General features: G+C 43.7%; 1 protein-coding gene across 1 annotated transcript in view; it reads left to right on the top strand.

The window, feature by feature from the left end:
* LOC144470552 (uncharacterized) overlaps positions 1-25217 on the top strand; it is a 111722-nt gene that overhangs the window by 27311 nt on the left and 59194 nt on the right. Inside the window, exon 2 of the mRNA XM_078181844.1 lies at positions 24148-24478. Coding sequence (XP_078037970.1) covers positions 24148-24478 — 331 coding nt within the window. The remainder of the gene's footprint in view (positions 1-24147; positions 24479-25217) is intronic.

The raw sequence follows: 25217 nt of genomic DNA, 5'->3' as shown, positions 1-25217 counted from the left end.
CGGGTGGAAATGAAACGCGACCGGGGGCCGCTTGCATGCATGCCGCTCTCTCTCTCTCTCTCTCTCGCTCTCTCTCTCTCTCTCGCGGGATTATACGTGTATATTCGGGTCATTCTCGTGCTCGTTTGGAGGGCCTCCAACTCGAGTATTCTCGAGCAGATGCGCCGATAAAATCCAAAAATATGCCCCCTGTCCTCGCCGGACCAACTTGTCGTATCTACGCCTAAATCTAGCTCGAACTGATCGGGACCGGCCGCAGGTGTTTCGGATTCACGTTAGAAGATCTATTTTACGCGGCCGGCCATCCTTCGAAGCATATTTTCCAGCCTCGACTCCGATGCTGTTTTTCCACCCTTCCGGGTACTCGAAATATATGGAACCGCGTGGGCGGTCGGTATTTATCGCAGTATTTGCACTTCGCGAGCTGTTCGGTGATACGAAACGACCAGATTAACTTCGGTGGAAGAGAACGTCGAAAATACATTGCAATTGCCTCTGTATCAAAAATGTTCTGTATGTCACATGGATTTTAACCCTTTGCACTCGGCTGTCCCCTCTCAGGAGACATCGTAATTCTAGTACATGACTAAACATTAAAGTTTATCAGCGATTTGCAATTATTTCTCGATGTCTACAAATTCATATAAATCGAATATTATAACAATATTACATATGCATATACACACATATACATATATATCGTATACTTTATAATAATATTATTGTTTATAAGCGCTGGTAGGTAACATCCATGATGGCGCCGAGTGCTAAGGGTTAATATCGACAGCTCGAAGCAAAATTGACAGTATACGTTTACGTTTTAAAAAACTCTTGAAAGTTCAAGTGTTGTACGCGTCGCTACACCGTTCATTTCGTATGTATAAGTTGCGATAGATAAAATGGAAATACTCTAGGTCAGAGAAAATAGGTCGAATTAACACTGGATATAAGTTCTTGATTTTTAAATTTTTAATTTTTATTTATTCGATACGCTTGCGGCCTAATATAATACACAAAATCGAAACAAGTAATCTATTAATATTTTCATAAACCGATATCAAAGCAGTCCCGTAGAGTACCGTAGCTTCGACTGCAAAGGGTTAAATCCTGAAAATACCACCACAGAATTTTCATAATATTAAATCAACGCCACATTGCGCAGTCCAGTCACGGTGCAAAAATTTCGTCTGAAATACCGCTCTCTCTCTCTCTCTCTCTCTCCCCTGTCTGGTTCTCGCAAACTCACGGACTAGACGTCGCGGCATAAATTACGACGGCAAGTGACATTCCGAGGGTTACGAAAGGCTGAAGTTCGCCTCGCGGAAGACGACTCCGGGGGTAGGGAAAGAAAAAAGGGAGCCGGAGCAAACGGCCGCGGCGATCCGAACAGCATTCCCGCGGACGATCCCGCGCCGCTAATCGCGCAATTCCGCTCGAGAATTAGAGTCGAACGGAGGGCGGAGAACGATTTACGGTTGCTCCTCTATCGCGGCAACGAGCAATTAGCGGGAGATGCGATCGCCGGCTGGTTTCTATCGATGCCACGGTTCGACCTTGTCCGCCAATCGAGCCGCCAAAGCCTTCCCCTCTCCTCTCGTTCATGCGCGCTTTACTCTCCCGTCCGGCGACGATTTTTCTCGGCTGCCGGGCTGGCCGGCGCGCTCGCGGCCCGATTAATGGACCCGATCGCTGATAAGGCAACAAAGTTCAGACGCGATCGGGCCCGCGATACCGCGGACGGAAAAATATCGAATCGAGGATGTCGACGAACGCGATTAACCTATTTGCATCTGTTGCGGATGTGGCCACGCTGCTCTCTGGCAGAACACGGGCACGGCCGCGCGGATCACCGAGATGTCAGCCGTGATAACGGACACCGAAACTATTTATACAGGGTGGCTCTCGCCGGGTATGTATTCCTATCTCGGCTCGCGTCGTTATTATCACGCGCGGAGGAAAACGAAATTGGATCGTTTCGGAGAGAAACGCGTTCTGGTGATTCTAGTTCTCCTGCAATTGGACGTGTTTTAAAACGGAATTATGTATTTTTTATTCGGCCGGTTGATGCGTCTTGATATTCATTAACCCTTTGCACTCCGCGCCATCATGGATGTTACCTACCAGCGCTTATGAACATTTATATTATTATATAGTATACGTTATATATATATATATATATATATATATATATATATATATATATGTTTATATGCATATGTATATACATTATTATAATAATATTATTATAATATTATTATAATAATATTCGATTTATATGAATTTGTAGACACCGATGAATAGTTGCAAATCGTTAACAAACTTTAATGTTTAGTCATATACTAGAATTACGATGTCCCCTGAGAGGTGACAACGGAGTGCAAAGGGTTAAAAAGTAGTATGTTCGTATATATTTTATCTTATTTCTTGTATTGTATCATTATATGCAAATCTTTATTTTTATTGTACTCGTGTGACTGCTGAATAAAATCTCTTCTTCGCGTTTTTTTATTCGTAACAAATGGTTATTATTACCTGCTGATTTTTGGCAAAGTGCATAAAATCCAAGCGACAACCGAAGCCAAAACCGTTTATAGACCATCGAGATCAAGGAGCAGAGTTCGAAGAAATTTGGATGACAAGTGATCGATGCCCGATCCAGCGAAAATGAAATTTCTGTATACCGAGAAGATCGCTAAATAAAAGATCGAGGATCGACGAAATAAATCGAAAGAAATCGTCGTGGAGATTAAAGAATCGCTTACAGAGAAAAATAAACGCAAAACCGTGGATGTTCCACCTAGCGTAACCACGAAACTCGAATATAAAACTCTGGCGAGCAAAAAGGATCGATCGATCGGCGATCCACCGCGGCATAAGAAAATCCTCTTAAGGAATGCGAGGGGCGGGCCAGCGAGATAAAATATGATTGAAGAAGCGTCGTGCGGCGAGTAAAATTAAATCCGGCGAACAGGAGCTCTGCCAGAGGTCGGTCGGTGATTTAGCAATGGTTGCTCGTCACGAATCATGGTCGGCGATCCCACGAGAGAGAGAGAGAGAGAGAGGCCGGTTTTCCAGGTCCTTTCAGTGGTTTCCGAGTGTATTGTGATTCTCCGGGTTATTCCGGCTCTCGTAACCGTGCGTTTTCGGAGTGAATTCGCTAGCCGCGGCGGCCCCGCGTGTCCCTCGGATGCTACGTGACCGTCATAGCGATCGGCAATTCGAGATTCCAGGTCCGAAAACCGACTCCGAATAGCGACGAGCCTGTATAATCCTCTCGGTGAGGGACGTGTCACGTGAAACCGAGTTAGTCCGTTTCCGGTCGCGATTTTCCGTGCGATCTCTTCCCGTGGTATTCCTGTCGAAGGTTAGGGTAGGATTTATAGTAATCAATCACTTATATATTTATTAAAAATCTTATAATTATTAATAAAATGTTATATTTCATTTATAGCATTATTGGGGGTAATTAACTACAAATTTAAAAAATGTATTGTTATTTGTATATTAATCAATAATATATTTTAATTAGTATAAAATATTACATTCAAATTATAGAATTAGGGGGTAAATTTATTCTAGTTGTCCTTCGCGGCTCGTTTTTATAATCGTTGACAACCGGCGACTGTGAAAAGGAGTCGCAAAGGTCGAATAATCGTGTCCTTTTTCCCCGATGTGTCCATTCCTTTTTACAAACTGAGGGACAATTGCGGCTGATTTCTTATGTCACGCAAGTGCAAGTCGTAATTGATTATTTTATACCTTTTGTTGGAATTTCAACGATGACTATCGATGGAAAACAGACCCAGCGAACTGTTTTATGGTCCCTTATGAGGGTGAGCCGTTGGCGACGAAGGCCCACGGAATTTTCAGTTCTAAAGCAGAAACCGGACCGTGAGGTTGCCACCTCGGATTACCACTAACATTATATATAATTTTCCTCTGTATATGTAGTTCTGTTATATATCACTTATTCTACTGAAATAGAATATAAACTTAAATAGTTAAATAATGAAATATAAACTTATTCTTCTGAAATATTAAATTGAATTAAAAATAAAGTGTATTAAAGTTTTAATTCAAAACCTTTCAACGCCTTTAGTTGTAATATTTAACCTGCAATGGGTCCATTTATTTCTCGAAATTTTGTACCTCGAAGAGTTAAAGGGCGTCCATATATATCCGTCCCTGGCTGAGTATGTATTGGGTTGTTCGGAAAGTAATTTCGTTTTTCCCAAGAAAAGACTGAATTTTTTCACAGCCAACTTCACGCTTAAGCTGCATAATCATTATATAATTGGACAACTGATGTAGTAAGTCTTGTTTGCTAAAAATTTTGTTCGATTCTTTGCAATAGATTTTTGTTTAGTAATCTATTGTGTTTCATTTCCACCAAGAAAAAAAACGAAACGACTTTCCGAACGACCTAATACTTTTTAATTTGATGTTCCGTCGATAAAATTCTATCCGACTACAAACAAGAAAATATGAATAACGACACGGATGGCCAAAAGCAGTGCATCGACCGCAATCGGGGCATCTATCGTAGCAGAACGCGATGCCAAGACAAGATGCTCGGTTCGTAGTTCCCGAGGAGAAATTACGGCCGGAAGATAAGCAGGAAGAACGCCGCGCGGCGCTAACAACGGCTGCGTACGGAACCGTAATGGTCCGGCCGGGGCTGATAACGCGAAACCCATTAATGTTCCGCTACGGTAAACAAGCCTCCACTTTAGATCCAGTATCCAGCTGCGTTCTTTTTATAATGACTTCATCCCCGCGCGGAGGTGGCAACGTGTTATTTGATCGATCTCTAGCCCGCTCGCAAATTGCCCGCCGCATGGGAACCCGACGGAACATTCGGATTCGATCTAGATCCTGCTCAAACCGAAACAACCTTAACCTTTTAGATACGGCAGGATTTTGCGCAAATAAAGTTTTTCGTAACTGAATTACGATTTTCTCTTAATATATATTTTTTCCGGATATCTATATACATATAGTACTAATAACATATATCCTTTTCTTAATATATTGTATATACACACTTTCACTTTAATTGTTTGCTTTAATAAATAATAAAACAATTGAGTAAAGCACGAGCCATTCGCGAAAGCCACTATAGTGGCGCGTAGTATCTAAAAGGTTAATGCAAAAATTACAGAAATGATCGAGGACGACGCGAAGATCTTTCGCTCTATCGAATCTACGAAGAAGATTATTCAATTGATGATAAAATGACTTAATTCTAACCGTAAGAGGTCAAAGATAATGATAAATTGTCTGTTCGAAAGTAATTGTCCCTTTACAGGAAATTAAATTGTAGAACGTAAAAGGTGAAAATAAATTAAAAAATTACAGTAAGTGACAATTAACAGAAGAAGAGAAACAGCAGACAATTGTACTGCTTGTTGAAAACTTAATTCTAACTGTAAGAGGTCAAAGATAATGATAAATTGTCTATTCGAAAGTAATTGTCTCTTTACAGGAAATTAAATTGTAAAAGGTGAAAATAAATTAAAAAATTACAATAAGTAATAATTAACAGAAAAAGAGAAACAGCAGACAATTGTACTGCTTGTTGAAAAGACCGTGGTAACTTTGGCGTTTCGATGATCGTGCAGCGCAGACAACGGGATCCAGGATCATCCCGCTAAGACGATCGTCGATTTCCGCGATCGTCCGCGTGGGATCCTCGGGATCTAACCCATCCGCGGCGGTGTTTCCAAGTAATTGCGAGCGGCAAGGAGAGCCGGTCGGTTCGAAATGTCCGATGCGCGCCATTAATATTCATACGGCGATGACGCGAGCGTCACCCAGAACGACGGCGAATGGAAGAGGACGACGAGCCTGGCGTTGAAAAAGCGTCGTCGGGCCGCGGCCGCCGCGCGACGGATTTGATCATCTCGAAGTCAGACAGGCCGCGGCGAGCGGACACTTTCGACGCGGTAGCGTGCATTTTCAAGCGGGTCAACTATTTTTATCCGGCCGCGCCGCGAGACATCCTCCTCTCGGTCGTTGTCCAATTGGACAGCCGCGGCGCGATTCCACTCCGGGATAGCCTACCTGCTTTCGCCTTGGGTGCTGGCTGGCGGCGAACAATGGGGATAAGACGGCGCAAAGTGTTACCAATCAATAGCCGACGAGGCGAAGGCGGACAACCGGCCGTGCGAGTACACGCCGCGTTGCGCGCCCGCGAGCGTCGTTAATGCATTCGTAAAGTTTCCATCGTTCATCGCGATCGTTCTCCCGTGACAGCGCAGTAAATTATTCATCGGGCCCGACCGGGTAGAAGAAACTCTCGATCCGTGTCCTTTTCTTCAAGGTGGCGCAATCGAACAGCACGCGACGGCTATGATTTATCGCGGCGGGCTCGTTACGCGTTTTCCCGCCCCGCGGACGCATTGTCCGGCGATTATGCCCCGCGGGAAAGCGGGCCCCCGTCCTCCAGCTCCTCCGCGGTATACACCCCGACCGATTCATCACAAGGGGGATCTCTCGGTTGCTCAAGCCGGATTTTGACGGGGCTCGAGGACCGTCTCTCTTGAAACCGTACCGTCCCTTGCGCAACTTCAACGTGTTCCTCGAACGCGGTTGTTTAGTCTAGCTAGGGCACAAGTGTCCGTCGGCCGCGTTTAAGGAGATCTCTTCGGGATAGGTTCCTCGAGGATCCTCCACGGCTATTGTCCCCTCTAATCGGCGCCAGCTACGACCGGTCCGAAGCCCATGGCCGCGAGCCAATTCTTCGAGAGCGTCTGAGATTTTCTCTATTCTTCTCTCGAATAACGACAGCCTAATCACTTTCTATGTAAACATTTTCTTGAACACTCTATTCAATTGTTTATTCAATACAAATTTGCAAGAATGAGAATAATGATAAGAATGAAGATGCGAAGCTAACAGTTAATAAGCAAAAGTTAGGCACAAAGTTTAAATTGCGACGAAAATTTTTCAGTCATTAAACAAAGTCATTACAATTAAAATAATAGACAATGATAACAATATAAGTTTACATATAATTCCAAGAGGATAATTCCAATTTCGTTTTTTTCTTGGTGGAAATGAAAGACAATAGATTACTAAACAAAAACTATTGCAAGGAATCGAACAAAATTTTTAGCAAACAAGACTTACTATATCAGTTGTCCAAATGTATAATGATTATGCAGCTTGAGCGTGAAGTTGGCTGTGAAAAAATTAAGTCTTTTCTTGGGAAAAACGAAATTACTTTCCGAACAACCCAATAAATGATCCAAGACAATAAACACTAAACGTACCAAGCGGGGTCAAATGACCCCTTTTGAAAATTTACTTTAAATTCGTACATTTATTGTTATTTCTGTCGGTCATTTGACTTTCTGTAAATTCTTATATCATCCGATTATTCAATTTCCCACTTTCCGTTTTTCTCGTAGCTTATTTTTTACCGACAAAAATTCTTTACCTACCTTACGTACCACGGGGGGTCATTTGACCCCGTACGAAGTTTACGTAATTTTTATCAGTTTTCCAACTGGAACCTTAGTTCTAAATTCAGATACGCTTCTCAAGTGATTCTTTCTCAAGTGCGGTGTGACCCAACCGGGTCCATATGACCTAACGCAGAAACAAAACCGACTCTTATCGGAGATTCACAAGCAACACTCCCTCCGATGAGTTCTCTGTAGTAAAAAAAATACAGTCGTATATTGAGAGTCGGAGAGTAAAGATCAGAGCCCACAAGAAATAAAGTTCGACAAGTAGTTACAATACGCGACAGTTTTAGTTACATTTGACAATTTCTGTTACATTCAATTGGACTTGTGTTTCACTGCAACCCTGAATATGTCCGCACGGTCAGTGAGAGAGTTGGAAAGAATTCGACAAATAATAATTCTCAATCCAGGAAAAAATGTCAAATAAGATTGTGTGCGAAATCAACGAAATCAGAAATGATGTTGCAAATTATTTCCTTTAATAAATAAAGAATTTTTTACGAAAAATCTACGTTTATTTCATAAGGGATCAAATGACCCCCTATGGTAAGATTAGGTATAGAAAAATGCCGGTACGTTTAGTGTAAAGGACATTCAGCATCTTCGGGTGTCTAGAAACCCCTTCAATATTGTTTCAACGAAGACCAGACGAAGATCGTTCGCGCGGAGCTTGTTGCAAGGGTTGAAGACAATTGAATGAACGTTATTTTTGTCGGCGGTTCGCAGCGTGCTCCTCCTCGCAGCGTTCGAAGAGGCAGGGGGAGGGGGAGAGAGAGAGGTGGAGGTCTCGACCGATTGTAAGAGGTGGATCCGTTCATACAAGGTGGATTTCATTGAAAGAACTCGTTCCTCGGGCCAAATAGGGTCACTCCATTCATCTCGAGGCGGGACGATCGGCCGCGGAATACCTATTAGCGGCGACGGGAAGTTAAACAACTGAACTAAAAGTGTACGATCCTGTTCCACGACTTTTAATTAGCCTTCCCGCGGCGGTGCGAGAAAAATTTTCGACGCTACCCGCATCTTTAACGAACGCGTCACGAACCTCCCAGAACGTCCAATTGATTCTGGATTTATTGAGGATGGGGTTACTTCACGAAGCGGTACTTCTTTTAATTAACTAATGAAGGTTAACGAATACAGCGATCTTGGAAGTCTGAGGTTCCAGTTGGACCACACCGACCAGTTTCTGGCTTTAATTTAAAGTAAATTTTTCCATGCTATAATTATTTTAGTATTTAACTGTTCTAAACATTTCGAAAAGATCCAACTCGGAATTAATTTTTTTAAAAGATTGCAAACGATTGGTACAATTTTGAGACGAGCTCTTCGAAAAAATGCCCTAATTATCCCAAATATAGGAGGATAGTTTTAGCTGGGCTACCCCGGGATCGTCACCCCCGTACCAAAATTAGGCATGATATCGTCATGACGCAATCCCCCGAGGAACTTTTCTTTTATCTTTGGATGTTGTTTCGTATTTCAGTTATATGCACTTGGATTTCCTTGTTTACTCTTCTATCTCCCTTTTATTCTTGGGTATTACGTTGTATCTCACTTATATGCACTTGGATTGCCTTGTATACTCTTCCATCTTCCTCATACAGCCGGACGTCATGCTCCACCCCACCCACATCAACCCCGAGGAATAATTGCGAAATCGAAGGCTCGCTGGAAATCGCGACTTCCGTGGAACGGGGGTGAAAAGGTTCGATCGAAGGGATCGCGGCGATAAGGAGCGGATCTAGATCGCGGTCGTGCCAGCGCCGGCTACTGAACCGTGCAGTATTCCAATGACGCGCCGATCCAGAGCCGCGTAACAAGAGTCGTGAGTGGCTCCCCGTCGAGGACCATCGACAATTCGCCTTGTCAATGTTTAATTAACCGAACGCGCTCGCATACCGGGGCGTGGACGCGTTCCGAGGCGACTCGGACCGTGTAAAGCCTCCGGCCGGCCAGGAAACATCTTGTCCCTGTCATTCGCAGCGAGCTACCACTTCCAAGACACTTCCAAGAAGTCTGAACAAGGTAGCCAACACGGCACTCGTACCTGGCCTATGAGCAAACAGACGCTCGCCTTCTGGAGCACCGCCGAGATAAAGGGACTCTGACACCGGCTTCGAAACGGTGCATCTTTCAACTGGCAATTACTTCACCTGCGCCTGTGTTTGGAGACGCGTCATTACACTTTTATTAGTCCGGAGAACTTAACCTTAAACGCGGCGTGAAGCGAGATTTTGATTACTTCTTTTACAATTTTTGATGTAGAAAATTGATTAGAATTCTTTTGTCTGCGGGCATTTCTTGGAAGTAAATTGTATAATTTGTTTGCATTAGTGATATTAACCACTTAGCTGTGGTTATTTATATATATATTTATATTTTATATAGGTTTTATTTTTATTTTTATAGGTTATATATATATAAAATAAAATTATATATATAAAAAAAAAAATATATATATATATATATATATATATTTTCTGATGCGTTGTATCAATTGTACTGATTGTAGTTTCCTTGGTAATTGTACTAGAATTATCCTACAGAAGAAATATTTTTATCAGGTTGGTGCACATGAAATGTCGGATGTTTACGTAAATATGTAAAACTGTATTCCTTTTTTCAAAGGCTGTTGATTTGATCGGGATGTGCCCCGTTTGCTTTACTACACTCTTTTCAACAAGATATCAATACGGAAATGTATTCGGAAATTCGTGCATCTGACTGAGACGATCAACGTCGTAGCTACTTTTATTCAACGCTAGACAAGCCAAATCTGGATTTTCAATTTTTCTTTGACGATTAATAATATTGTAGATGTGTCTCAACGAGAATAAGCATAAATTTATAAAATTATATATTTTCAAAAATTTGAAGGAGACGTATTACTTTCAATTTTTTTAAATATTAGAGAACAAAGTATCCACAGTAAAAAGATAAGAAAACATTGAACAATGTTGATATATTACTTCGACCTACTAAAATGAATAAATTAGCTTCCAAGTTACTCCTATCTCTCGCAACAGATAGGAGTAACGTAATAAGCTTTTATTTTGCGTTTAAGGTTCGGTAATTGTTAATTAATTAAAGAGATCGATCTAGGCAGAAAAAGCGAAGACGGTTCCCAAAATCTGTGTCGGAGAAGAATGGTTGAAACGGTGAAGTGGCACGGTTTGTCAGTAGAGTAATCGGCGTCAGCCAGCCCCGGCCATTGTCCCCGCAGATCTATTCGCCGATACGCGGCCGCGATCGCGGTCCCGCGATAGATTTATCGTGAACGGCTGCCAGAGGAGCACGGACAAATAAATATCCAGGCATTTATTTATCCCCGAAGACTTTCTAAGGAGTGTCGACGGGTCTTGCTCGCGCCGTGTGTTCTGCAAGGCGTGAATACGGGATGATGTCATGCAGGCGTTGCACCTTCTCCCCGGATCGCGCATTAACGGTCAACGGAGACTCGCAAAGCTTCTGGATGATCTCATTGTTTAGCGAGAGGGAACCGGGTCAAAGTACACGGCGACTAGCAATTCGTGAAATTACCCCTAGAGGCCTAGAGACCAATTAGTAGCGTCACTGGTGTTATAATAGAATACACTCAGTTACCCTGAACTATGCGATATAATTAATGTAAAAGCAATAAATATGCATGTATATCTATATGTCTGAGCTGTAATATGGGATGAAGAATGCTTAGCGTCACTGATCTATAAGTATAGATCATCTCAACAACCTAGGAGAATTTGGTATTACAAGTCTATAGTCAACAGAGACTACTGTTAATATAGCATTCATTCAATGAAATCTAAAATCAACAAAGTGTAGTGTCAATGAAACTTAGAGTTAATAACACCTGGAGTCAATCAAGCATACGGTCATTGAATCGGTCTAGAATCAATGAATTCTAGTGTCAATGAAACCTAACATCAATGAAACCTAACATCAATGAAACCTAACGTCAATGAAGCCTAGACTCAATGAGGTCTAGAATCAATGAGGCTTAGAACCAACTACGTCTAGAATCGATGAAGTCTAGAATCTGTAGACCTAGAGTCAATAAAGTCTAGACTTTAAAAGCCTATAATTGAATAAGTCTAAAAGTAGCGAAGCATAGAATCGATGATGCTTAGATCAATGTAGTTCATATTTTAGAAGTCTGGGATCAATGGTGTCTAGATCCTAGAGGCTTAGAATCAACGAAGCTTAGTGTCAATGAATCTTAGTGTCAATGAATCCTAGAATTAACGAAACCTGAAATAAATAAATCTAAAATTATAAATCCTAGAATTACTGAATCCTAAAATTGATGGATCCTAAAATCAATGAAGCCAAGACACAATTATATCTGGAATCGACTAAGTCTAGAATCTGTGGTCCTAGAGTCAATAAGGTCTAGACTCTAGAAACCTATGATTAATGAGGTCTCGAATTAGCGAAGCATAAAATTGCTAAATGATATATCAATGGAGTCTATATTTTAAAAATCCAGGGTCAACGATGTCTAGATCTTATAAGCCTAGACTGAACGAAGCCTGGTATCAATGAATCCTAGAATTAACGAAGCCTAGAATCAACCAAGTGTAAACTCGATAAATCCTAAAATCAACGAAGCCTAAAATCAATGAAATCCAGATCATAGACGGATCTAAGACCGACAAACTCAACATAAATCCTCGAATCAATGAAGCCTACAACCACCGACGTCTACAGCGAGCGAAATCTGGGTGGTCCGGGATCGTTTGTTGGAAGTCTAGATCGGTTACGTCCTAAATCCATAAACCTCGAATCTTGGAAGCTCGCTCGCAAGGTGACCACCGTCGTTAATTAATCGCACGTGCTCGGAATCGCTTGGAACTGGCTCGAACAGCATGGAAACACATGGAGGAGCCCGATGTCGGCGGCAATCTAGATCGTCCGAGGCATTTACTAGGGCGGTCGCATGGGAGCGGAGCGGTCTATTGGCAAAAGACGAGCGAGCCGGTCGAAAGTGGCAGCCACTCAAGCTCCAGATGCGCCTCCGACGACAGTGATTCTGTTTGTAGCGTGCGTGTACCGATTAATCGGCGAAGAGTCCGCGGGAGACAGCCAGGCGTCGAACATCCGATGAATCATCGAAACCGACTCACCCAGCTCTTCGTTGCTCTTGTAACTTGTAACTACGCTCGAGAACGGACCACCCACGACAGAAACGCAAAGGGGGATAGAACGGGACGGGGCGACGGCCGCGCGTAGATCGTAAACGATCCGAGGATCGACGATCGATTTATTACCGGGCGACAACCTTCGTTTCCGATTCGAATCCGTCGAAGCCGCTATTAATATTCCTTGTACGGTGACGCCGCGGGTTCGCGGAACCGATCGCGGAAAATTGTGTCTCGGTCGTTGACACGGGCATCCGGCGCGAAAAGCTTCGCCGCATTTTACAAGTAGTTAGTTTGATAGGTTAAAGATAAATTCATTCCAGATTTCAATTTTTCAAGAAAAAGAAACGCATATGAAATTGTAGTATTAAAATCTGGGAGGATCAACCTGTTGCTAAAAAAATATTCCTGTGAGAAAATTTTTTTATTCGGTCATATATCATGGTATAGTATATTACGGTAGGTGTAATTTGAGGGAAGATGAAACAAAAATTAATGGTGTGGATTTGAACTGAAAATTATTAAAGGAAGAAGAAGAACTTGTGATCGACTCCAAGACAAGATATAGGTGTTACAAATTTTAACGATGCTACTTAACTTTTCAGTTTTAATTCGATTAGATGAAATACCTTAGTAGGCGGTTTTATGAAATTGCTAATAATACTCCTTGTACGACGATCCCGGTGCGAAAAGCTTTAGAATGGCGAACGTCGGATGAATCATTTCAGAGACTGGGAAGTCCGAAAAAGGAGGAAGAGATACCAAGGCGGCGGGGATCCAATATGCTCGTGGAATAATTTCCGCCAAAGACGAGTTCCCGCCGGAGGAATTCCGAAAGCTGGCGAATACCGTTTCCCGGAAGATCGAAGTGGGACGTGCCGCGATCGAAAAATGTGTTTCCTCGTGCCGCTTGAATATCAAATCGATTTCGGCCCGTTACGTCAGGCCTAACGAAGAAGACCCGCCGCGCGAATTAGGACACGGCCGCGGCGAACGCTAGCGACCGACAGGTCTGTACAACACGTGTGCCAACTGTCAGGCCACGGTTCGTAACGAGACACGTCGAACACGCCGGCCGGTTAGTTCGAAAACTTATCGAGACTCTCGGCGAAAAGTTCGTCCCTGGGAACGGCACCGTCGCGGGACACCGCGAGCAGCACTTTCATCTGGCTTGGCCGACGGCCAATTTCTCTCTCGACGACGGCCCGGCAACTTTATTTTCGTTTCGCGAAAAATATTCGGAAAGTCTCTCTCGGGGGGAGCCGCGGCGATCCTTCACATCGGGCACCGCCGGCCGAACGGCAGCAGGCCAAATAACCCGGCCTCGAGCGAAAACAACCGGGGAAAAATGGGCAAATATTTGTCAACGTGTATCAAAGCTGCCGCTGGAAGTCCCGTCGCCCGACGGGACACCCTCGTTTCGGATCAAGAGCAAACGTGTCGGCCCGGGCACCGTTGATAAATTACTTATCTCGCCGCTGATAACAGGATCCTAATCGGTGAATCGAAATTGTTCCCTCGCCCGCCGGTTTCGGGACTGTGGACCGAATCCACTCCGGGGAAGAATCTGTTCCGCGAAGGAACTCGTTCAAATATTTGCGTCGTATTTCACGCCGAATCTACCCGCGCTACGACTAAACCGGCTTCACATTTTATAATTCCATAAACCACGCGGACTGTTTAACGGAGAGCGATCGAGTAAATTACATCGACGGGCAATAATATCCACTTTAGAAAGTCCAAATGAATTCCATCTTCTCACTTTTATGGGGCAACGCGTGCCATACAGTCCCGCCGGTCGTGCGCGGCACGACGTTGAAAAATTCTGGAATTCGCACGGCCTCTCTATCTCGGGAATTGCATTTTAATACGAGCGTGCGGTGTAATAGAAACGGCAAAAGGTCTGAATAAATTCTCATCAATCTTCCAAAGCAACGCGTGTCAGTCAATTTTCGCGGTCGGTGGGTTTGGTGTTGAGAATTGTTGAATTCACGCGTCATCGGAGGAAACGATTGCATTTTAATTCAAGCGGGCGTCACAATAGAGCGGGCGGAGGGTCCGAATAAATTCTTATCAATCTTCTAAAGCAGGGCTTCTTAAACTTTTGTCATTCACGACTCCATTTATGATCGCGAGTTTCTTGACGACCCCGTACAAATATAAAAGAAGAATAAATTAATATTTTTTGATGATTTATTTATTAGGTAACAACAACAAATTTATTAGGTAACGTCAACAAATGCGCGTGTCTAGACGCTGCAAGTCCACTGTATTCCGCCAGCTCTAGCGATGTTATAAAATGGTATATACATATAAATATTTGACATTAAAATCTCTCGCGTCCGCAGAATTTTGCTACGCGACCCATAGTTTAAGAAGCCCTGTTCTAAAGCAACGCGTGTCAGTCGCTGTTGGCGCTCGGTGGGTTTAGCATCGAGGAGAGATAACTGTTCGTTCCGATGCTCGATTACCAGCTTCTATTTTTCGGCTAACGGAGAGGAACGTATACAATGAGCATGATCTTCAACGCGATAACGATCCTCTGAAACAAGCCAGGCCGGCTCCCGCGGTGCCGGGCAATTAAGATCGCGGCGCGTGGAACAATCGTCGGCGCGGATCAACGATCGTTAACAGGGGGGCCCCCCCGATAAGATCGGCGATTAATAAGGGTCGGCGAAGTACAAACGGATCGGTCGGTGGCGCCTGTCGCGAGCCACGGGCTCCCCCGGACGCATTGTTCGCCCAACGTTCGACTCGCCGCCGACTCATTACCGTCTCTGTCCCATGGCTCGTTAACGCGATCCCCGCTGGAGGCGACCGCTGGAGACGCAACAGCTGCAGGTTACCACGACGATTAGAGTGTCGCCCGATGCCTCCGACGATCGTCGTTCATATCAATTAGCCCCCGTGGGCGCGAATCCGTTCCTAGAACCAACGACCGCGCATTATCGATGACGATCGCGCTCGGTTTATGGTCTCCCATGCCGAGCACCAGCCAACCGGCCGATGGTGGCAGACAGCCTGGCAGCGAGGCGATCCCTTTCCCGGTATTACCACCGGCCACCGGGCTCCATACGCCATTCGTATGGGGATCGCGCGCTCTCGCCTTCCCCACCCCCTCCTGCGCCGTCACATTTTTATGCCGTTCTATCTTTTACATCGGCGTCTCACCGTGAACGCTATACCAAGTTCCAAGACGATTCATCTTCCTCCGTTAATTTACTCGTGATTCGTTTCGAACGTTAATTCATCAGCGATGGAAGAGATCAAACATTTTCCCATTAATATTTTACGAGCGACGCGTATTTCTTGTTATCTTCAGGCTTATAGAAAGTTACACGGTCCGTTATGTTTTTATTTAACCCTTAGTAGCCTGATTTACGAAAGTGATTTTTTTTTAATATTACTGTGTTTGCTCGAGGGTCTAGATGAAGGGAAAAATAGCTAAAAAAATCACAATATTTAGTTTACATATTTATTTAGAAAAAAAACCAGGTATCAATTTTGATACTTCAGGCATTAAGGCCGTAAAGAAATCAGATATATAAAAAATAATTATATCATAGCGAAAATAATATATTCACTTACCTCAAAAGTATTTATATTCTTCAGAAAAAGAAAATATATCGAATTTGTATTCAACAAAACTTTTAGTAAAATGTGTTTACTTGTTCACTTTGCCGCGCAAGTAATGTGTCATAGATAAAATAAAACAATGATGACATTAGATTTTTTTTTTTTAATTTCGTTCGAAAGAATATTATACAACAGTAAAATACGTACAGCCAACCTATAAAAAAAACTAATAGTAATGTGAAGATTCGGTTTAAAAGATTGGTATCAAAATTGAAACTCTAGGTTATTAAGGGTTAAGCTGGTGATAGATTGTTAATTATCACACCATTTTATTTATTTGTATAGATGTGATTTTAACTGTGTAAGAGAACAGTACTCTAATTGTAGCACAATTTTTACCGCTTGTACAGCGATATCTTTCATAACTGTTCTGATTAGACAGTGTTTGTCTTTTTTATGGTTCCGAGATTTATCATTTTTCTTTACATTAGACACGTAAGCTGGTAGCTATCTGTCGCAGAATTTTAACTTTCTTGGATCTGGATTGCTTTTGCCATCTGAAACGTTTTGGCAATCTTCGTCTTTATCACGAGAGTATACTTTGCAAGAGCCTAAAATAACTGATCTGTATAAAAGCGACAAAGTATATTAATTTCAGCAATGATTGCTAAAAGTTTCTGTAATGTAAAGAATTATTCGAATAAACAGGAGGAGTAATTTACGAAGACGATGAGGTATCGTCGGAAGATTTTTCCGTCGAAGAAACGCGTCGTGGAAAAACGAGAAAAATGATTTATATCCGATGCTCTTAAGAAAATGCCGGCAGTCCCATTACTCTGCCTTTAATTAACTGTAAAACACGAGCCGCTGCTGCCGGGCAGCAGCGACGCGCCGGCTCGGCAATCCGCTTAATGGAAAATTCTTTCTCGTCGGATCGAAACGGCGCGAAAGATCGCGAGTGGGCCCCCCCGGTTTATTGTCTCAGGAACGAGCACGGTCGTTAAATGCATTATCGTGCATTGTCCTCTTGGCTATAAAATAATTTGAGACGGTCGGGCACCGGCTGAGAAATGATCGCATCAACGAACTATCGCGCTGTGAAATTGTCTTATCACGCGAAACACCACCGTCCAATGTATTCGCACTTTTCTCTCGACCAATTTGTAAGAACAAGTTCACAGTTTACCGACATTCGGTTCGCACCCTTCGCTAGAGAAGGACGCCGGTCGGATTTACTGCGCTCGCTCGAGCGAGATTCCGCGTTGACTTTTGCATAATGTTACGCCGATTTATGTTGTATTCGAGAATAACGCTGCGATTGCATGTACTGTAAGAACAATTGTACTATTAGCTAGCTTCGGGTTGTAAAGTTATCTGTGGGAACAAGATTGAATCGTGTAAGCTGGTAGATTCAACGAGCGGCGAAAATGTCTTGGAATATAAAGGATTGATATTAATTCAATTATTAGTACAAATTCGGTGCTTAGCCACCAAGATTTCTATTTTTAAAGTTAAATTCTCTCGGGACTTTTCGTTTCAATATTTTTTTTTTTTTTATTATTATTTCGTTTCAATATTGCTTGATTTCTTAAGTTCTCTAAATAGTTTTTTTTATCGCTACGAAGCAACGCTAATTACAGTACATTTATTTCACTCATTTGTTCCCACCATTCATTGTTCGACTATATTAACGTTATTATACGTGTTCGTATGATTAAAAGTTACACCGTCATAATTGAATATATAGCTTTCGAGGGCGATTCTAGCAGCGTTTAAAATCGAGCCGCAGGAGCGAGTCTCTTACTCGGAATTCCAGAATTTCTGGAACAGTGGCCGCGCTCGGCTCATGGAGAGCAGTAAAACGGAATCGAGGGCCGCCGCCGGTCTGTTTGTCGTCGGTATCGCGTCGCATTACGTGTTAATTATTCGAACGAGGCTGTGGCAACGGGCACGTCGAAGGTGCATAAAGTGTCCACTGAAATTTACAGTGGCGTAAACCGGGGCTTATCTCTCGCGCGGTGGCACCGAGGCCGAGCCACGCCGCGCGGCGCGCGGCAGTAAAAAGTCCAGGTCGAACCGACGCCGGAGAATTCGCGGTGGCCGGTCAGAGGCGGTTACAAATTGGTCGGGCAACGAGTCCGCGGAAGGTGTAAACCCTTCGAGGCGGGGAGATGCCGCGCGCGGAAGAGGGCGAAGGGAAATATTTTAAGCGCCCTTAAATGCAGCTTACCCGCGCTAAGGGACGTTGCCGCGCCGTCGGTGCACCTCCTGTTATTAAATACCCGGGCCCCCAGAGCCACGGACCACCCAAAATTCCTAGCGGTGGTCCGCTTAGAGTCCCCGGGGACCACTGGCCATTTGCATTATGGAGATCTGGGTCATAGTCGGTCTATGTTCCGTCGACCGGCTTCGCCACCTCTGCCGTCTCGGAACTCGCCGTTCCGCGTGTCAGCGATTTTTCTCGAACTTGATGGATTTATTGAACGCTGCGCGGAGTTATGGCTCGTTAATTCTTGGCTGCTTCGCTGACATAGTTTAGCGGATATTTATTGTTCAAAGTTCTCGTAAAGTCGAACTTTGAGGACACTGTGTTGCGCGACCGTGAACATTTTTCTTAAACTTCGGTGAAATTAAATTCGCTTGAAACAGGCACTCAGCCTTTGCTCACTTTCTAACCTATACCGCTCTCACAATTTTCAAGCGATTTGAAAAATTCTTTGACAGAAATTTTCTAGAAGAATTGCACATAATTAAGGTACAAAAGACCGATTTTTATTGCAACGTATTTAATCAGACCCGAGTAAAATATGCCACACGATAGTCGAGCTATCTCGAAGTGACTCTTGAAAACTTAATATTTGTTATAATTAGTTAAATAACCAGGCAGTGGATTTTGGTATATATATTAACAATGTGACCGTTACGTACACGTTCTCTATACAAGAATGATCTTACATAGCTAAACAGAGTCGGTGGTTCCCAGAAGAGAACATTCTGGAATTCTTAATATAGTAATTGTATCTCTACATAGGTGTCGACTTCGTTAACGTAATTAAACACCTGTCGTGTCCTACCATATCGACACATATCGTGTTTACAGTTATAAGCTAAAACAGCTATTCCAATAATATTAAAAAATTTTAATTAATACCCCTTCGAATCGAGATCAAGCGTGCATCGTCGGCGGCGTGAATCATTCGTCAGAATTTCAGGAATCGTGCCGGATAAATCATCGGGTAGGCGATATACGCGACGAACCGTGTATTGTTAGACAGTGAGCGTAGTAGATTAATCATCGCGGCGGAATGAGAAACGGCTTTCGTTCGGCGCGGGAGACGCGTGTGTGGTCTAGTTTACAATGGTAAGCGTCGTTATCTCCGTTATTGCCGCGAAATCCTTGAGCGCGTTGGACCAGTTAATAGAATCTGCTCGCGCGGTGTGTCGACGACCCCGCGACGTTCTTTTTATCGTCAGTTTTCACGAGCCGCGCTCCAACTGCTCTCGAGGTTCCGTGCTCCCCGGCCGACCTTTGACACCCGGGGAACAGAGTCGTAAAGCTTCCCCGAGACGTCGCGTCGCGTCGGGACGCTTCTCCGAAATTGATTTGCCCCCTCTGCTCTCCGATGCCCAGTGGAGATCGAGCGTCGGCCGGTTTTCCCCACTATCGAATTTAATTATTCTCTTGCCGCGACCGGTATCTAATCGCGGGTCGACTCAATAATTCCCCGTATTTACCCGTCCGTGTACATTACACATAACAGCGTTCAAATCGGCGCGGAACAACGATACACATGTACAAGAAAGATGAAAGGACGGGCAGCGATCTCCGGGCACGATCCGAGCCGAGCGATCTCGCGTCGCTATCGACGAAAATTGATTCAAAGTTGTCGTTTAACCCTTTTAGTGCCGGACGACGATACATCGTCGTTTGCTACACTTGCCAAAAGTGCCAACGACGATGTGTAATAACGTCTTATTCTTCGCATTGCGAGGCAACTTTATCTGTTAATAAATTTATAAATGATCTAATTTGATTGTAAATAATCAAATTTCGTTGACAAAGAATAGCAATATTTCTGATAGTAAAATTTTGTTTCAGCAATGTTGTAGTACCTATACCAATTGCTTGTCTTCTTTTATTTTTGTTATGTAATATTGTTTATCTCGTTACATAATAGCAAAATATATTTAGATGTTACATAAATGCAAAATATATACTTCATAATAATTGGTCTATATAGAATTATGATGAAAAGACGGCTTCTTGTATGCGCAAATACGTTTTGAAAGAGAGAACTCAACGTTTACTTTTTCTTATGGAGACTTTTACCTTTGTCATTTATATAATTTTAAACGAGTAAAGAAAAACTAGTGTCATTGTTTTGTTCTCTGTTTCGTCCTTAGTCTACTGCTTTTTGAATCATGTAAATATTGTTTCCCGTTTGGTTTTTATGATTATTTTCCCAAACCCTAGGTAAAACTGTGAAATTCGGCCGGTTATTCTCGCATAGGCACCTCTTTTTCGTCCGGCACTGAAAGGGTTAAAATCGACCCATCTTCCTTGAATTTTTCTATTACCTTGTACCCTGAATCAAAGCAAGTATTTTCAACATGAAAATAAGCAACATTACCAAGAGAATAGAATAAAAAGTCGACGAGCAGATTTTTTAGCGTTTCAAACAAGGTGGAGAAACCTCGTCGCGTTAATTAATTCTAATAAATAAATAATTAATTCGAGCGTCGTCTACAAATTCCAGATGCTTTTTTCTACGAAACGTAACTCGCTGGGGATAGTCGTCGACCGGACGGGGCACGTTCCCCAAGGTTTCAATTACAAATTATGCGCGGAGTCGCATCTGCGATCTCTCGCCGGGTCGTACATGCGCCGAACACCAACTCTATTCAAATCGTTCGATCCTAGATCGGCTAACGGATTTCTATTTCAGACGACGGTTTCTTTTTCGTGGCGGCGATAAAGTATAGAGGAGGCCTCGGGGAAGAGGACCCATTCATTCCCTTTGATCCGGGATCGCAAAAAGCGGATTAGACGGGGCAATAAATTTGAGCGATACGCGTTGCACTATCGTTAACGATCCCGCGGAGGAATCGGGGTCGGACCGGGGTCAGCATCCGGCCGGATTTAAAAACGGGCTGCGAGCACCGGTTCCTCTGAATCTCGTTCGCTGATACGGCACACCTACACCCCCCATTATTCATAGTTTACGAGCGTGGGCCCCTTGCGAGAGGTGCGAAAACTCGCTGCACGAAATTCTTCCGAATTCCGAGATCTCAAATTTTTATCCTAAAACCGAGCCTGTTCTTCCGCGAAGCGACAACCTTCTGGATTAATTCAGAACTAGTTAACTGCTTAGCATAGTTAACTAGTTTGCCGGAGAATATTAAAGGTCATGATCGATGTATAGTGGGTGCAGTGCATTTGGATATTTCTGACACCGAGAGAAAATTTCTACAAAAATTTTAGAAGCATAAATGCAGGTTATGTCAGGTTATGTCAAAAATGCTGGTGCTGAACAATTTCAAATTAGTCCCACAGATATATCTTGAAAAGTCATCGAATTCACTTATTTCAAAGCAAAAAAACAATGTAGTCTCAAACAATGTAGGACCTTTTCTTCGGATAAGATTGACAGGAACGTGTGTCGGACGATCGCGTCTGAATCACCGTGCAGAGCGAATTCCGGCCGATCTGCGATTAGGCCTAGCAGCCGCGCGAAGTACGAGGATCGCGAACAAACCTAATCGGGCCGAACCCCGCGGTGATTCTTCTCGGATTCGACTCGCGTACACGCGTAGACTGATCCGGAGAATTGTTTCTATTAAGCGGCCCGAGATCAAAGGGTCCAGATGTTGCAGTCGGCCATTAAGCAGATCCTCCCGCTCCCCCGAGGAGCAGCTCTCTCCGCCCGAGCAGAGATCCGTCGGCGGAAGGTGCGTCGCGGTGAGATGCAAATTCGCTTATTAACGTTTATCTCGGCGAGGAAATCTCGCGACGATCCTCGGTATCGTCCCGGGCCACCCACGAGCCCTAAAAAACCCATCGGAAACCGGGGCAAATTTATGCTGCCATCGACCACCCTTCCCTCGTCCCCGATCTATCCCTTGACAGGCCTCGTCGGCGTAATTGAAAGCTTTGTACCGCGAGCAATTTTCTTGCTAAGATCGCGCTTGATTGAGACTGATCATTTCCTAAACGAACTCGGCCGTAATCAAATATCCCTCGTAATTTCTCGCAACACGATTTTCCTGCTTAGGATCGAGGTTAATTAAGACTGATCATCTCCTGAATGTCTAGGTCGGGATGTTTGCCTCGTTAACCGGATCATGGTGCTAACTCCGACAAACTGCATAATCCTCCGCGATTTCTTTTAATCCGATTATCTTATAAAGGTCGAGATTAAGAAATCTGAGATTAAGAACGATCATCTGCTGATTGTCTGGGACGGGAAATTTGTCTCGTTGCACAAATAATTACGCTAACCTTGACGAAGTACGAAATCGGAACATTCTCCACAATTTTCTTATACAGATCGAGATTTAGAACGACTGTCTCTGCGTCGAAAGATGTTTGCATGGTATGAGAGTTAAATAGAAATATATTGTAGTTAAGTAGTCTCGGTAAATTGCAGGCAGTGTCACGATATTTAATCCACGGTCTAATGAGAACTTTATCGTTGGACTTCAGATTTTATGCAATTATGACAAGAATTCCTAAGCGCGATTTGAAACAGGAAAGAGATTAAAGGTACCGCAACGAGTCCAACCTGTAATGGTGGTTTCCAGTAACAACCTGTTAAGTACGAATGTAATTCCGTTCTTTCCTCTACGGCAGGGCTTCTTAAACTTTTGTCGTTCACGACCCCATTTATGATTGCGAGTTTCTTGACGACCCCATACAAATATAAAAGAAAAATAAATTAATATTTTTCGATGATTTATTTATTAGGTAACAACGACGAATTTATTAGGTAACATCAACAAATGCGCGTGTCTAGACGCTGCAAGTCCACTGTATTCCGCCAGCTCTAGCGATGTTATAAAATGGTATATGTAAATATTTGACATTAAAATCTCTCGCGTCCGCAGAATTTTGCTACCATTTGGGGTCGCGACCCATAGTTTAAGAAGCCCTGCTCTACGGTATTTAAGTATTCAAGTAAAAGTGTTCTTAGCATCTTCTTCCAAGAAATTTCTATAATCGAAAATCTCCTAGTTATTATAATTAAGGAGAGAACCTTGCATATAAATCTGCACTCTGTGTACCATCGTCCATGCGCCAGATAAATCGGGTCACACATTGCGCAGGCTAAATCCTGAAACACGGAGAGCTTCAGATAATCGAGTTCGCACTAGCACGTAACTTCTCGAATTGAAAGATCACGCGGCTAACAAGTTTAGCAACTTCTGTCAGACATTTAGCCGCGGTGATCCACCTGGACAAGTAATTCGAAGCTGGCAGGACATCGATCCTGCTAGCCGCTAGATAACGCACCGGGCTATCTGGCGACCGAAGCGGCCAGTTTCCCTGCGGTGACATTTAACCCCTTGCACTACCGCGAATCTCTGAAAAAGCCGTGCCAAACTTGGCCGTCGGAACGGTTGCGGGAGGTGCCGAGCGGTGGAGCTCGAGTGGTACAATTTGAAACACAATACCTTAAGACTGAGTTACATAGTCGTTATTAGTCTTATACGGGGACATATAATCCCATTCAAGAGAACCAAGAATGGACCTGAGCTGACCCGAGATTAGGATCACGAGTCAGACTCGTGATATTTATGTTTTGGCACCAAATATCGATAACGAGTCAGACTCGTGATATTCATGTTCGGCACAAAACTTTCATCACGAGTCAGGCTCGTCAAAGTATGGCAAGGGGTTAACTAGCAATAAAGATCGCGGCGAGGTGGTGTAACTCATCGGGATTTCTTGTGTGTCGCAGGACTATACCGAGGACGAGGACGAGAACGAGACTCCTGCCACGTTCGCAGCTGCCGCGACGGCCAGCACCAGCACGACTACCACGAGCACGACGACGACGTCGACGACGACGACGACGGCTAGGCCGACAACGTCGACCCAGAGCTACGACTACAGAGATCACAGGCCGTACGAGAGCGGCGGGACCGGGGCCCAATACAACGGCTACCAAGGGAAAAACGATTACCCGCCGATGTCAGCGCACAGCGCCCAGAAGTGGCAGGCGCTGGGCACTCGAGAGAGCGTCAAAGAAACCAGAGGCAACATGCACCAGTACAACAAGAACGGCAAGAGTAAGTTGTTCGCCTCGCAGAAAGAACTCTTTACACGGCATTCCCGTCGATCAAAGGGGCCCACAGTGCTCCCGTCTCGTTGCGACGACTCCAAATTCGAAGCGCGAGATCTGAAATGTCTTCCGGAAATATTAACGACCACGTGGCGGTTTTTATACGCCGCTTGCACTTTTTTAGGTGCAAAGTTGACTGACACGCGAAGTTGAAGTTTAATTTTGGAGACCGACGATAGACGTCGATGAATTGCTTCGATGACGCGTCATTGGCGCAATAGTTCTCTGTTTTATTTGGTGAATTCGGTATTGTGGAACCCACGAAACGGGGATATATTTTTCGTACATATTTATTAATTTTAGGAGCTTTTAGAGAAGTACCAACACAAATCAATTTCTTTATTAAATGAAATTCTGATTTATTGATTTCTCTACTTGAATTTCTTGTCATATAGATGTTTGAAATTTTTTTTAAATTTTACTTTAGAGTTATGTGATATTAATGTTAATTTTCTCCCGAAATTCTCCGCAAGATCGAACACTGTGAGGTCCCGTGATCGAGAGGAGCTCCTTGGATCGTCTGACGATTTATGCAAATGTGAACCTCGTCCGACCGCTCTCTTCCCCTCTCTCTCCCTCTCTCTCTCTTTCTCTCTCTTGCGTCGATATTGTTATTAATCGTCATTACATCGAGCAGGGTGGTCCCGCATAGCCTGCACTCGTCAACCCCCGGCACACCTCCAGCC

The sequence above is a fragment of the Augochlora pura genome, chromosome 5, assembly GCF_028453695.1.
Source record: "Augochlora pura isolate Apur16 chromosome 5, APUR_v2.2.1, whole genome shotgun sequence".
NCBI lineage: Eukaryota > Metazoa > Arthropoda > Insecta > Hymenoptera > Halictidae > Augochlora > Augochlora pura.
This window is presented reverse-complemented; position numbering and strand designations above follow the sequence as displayed.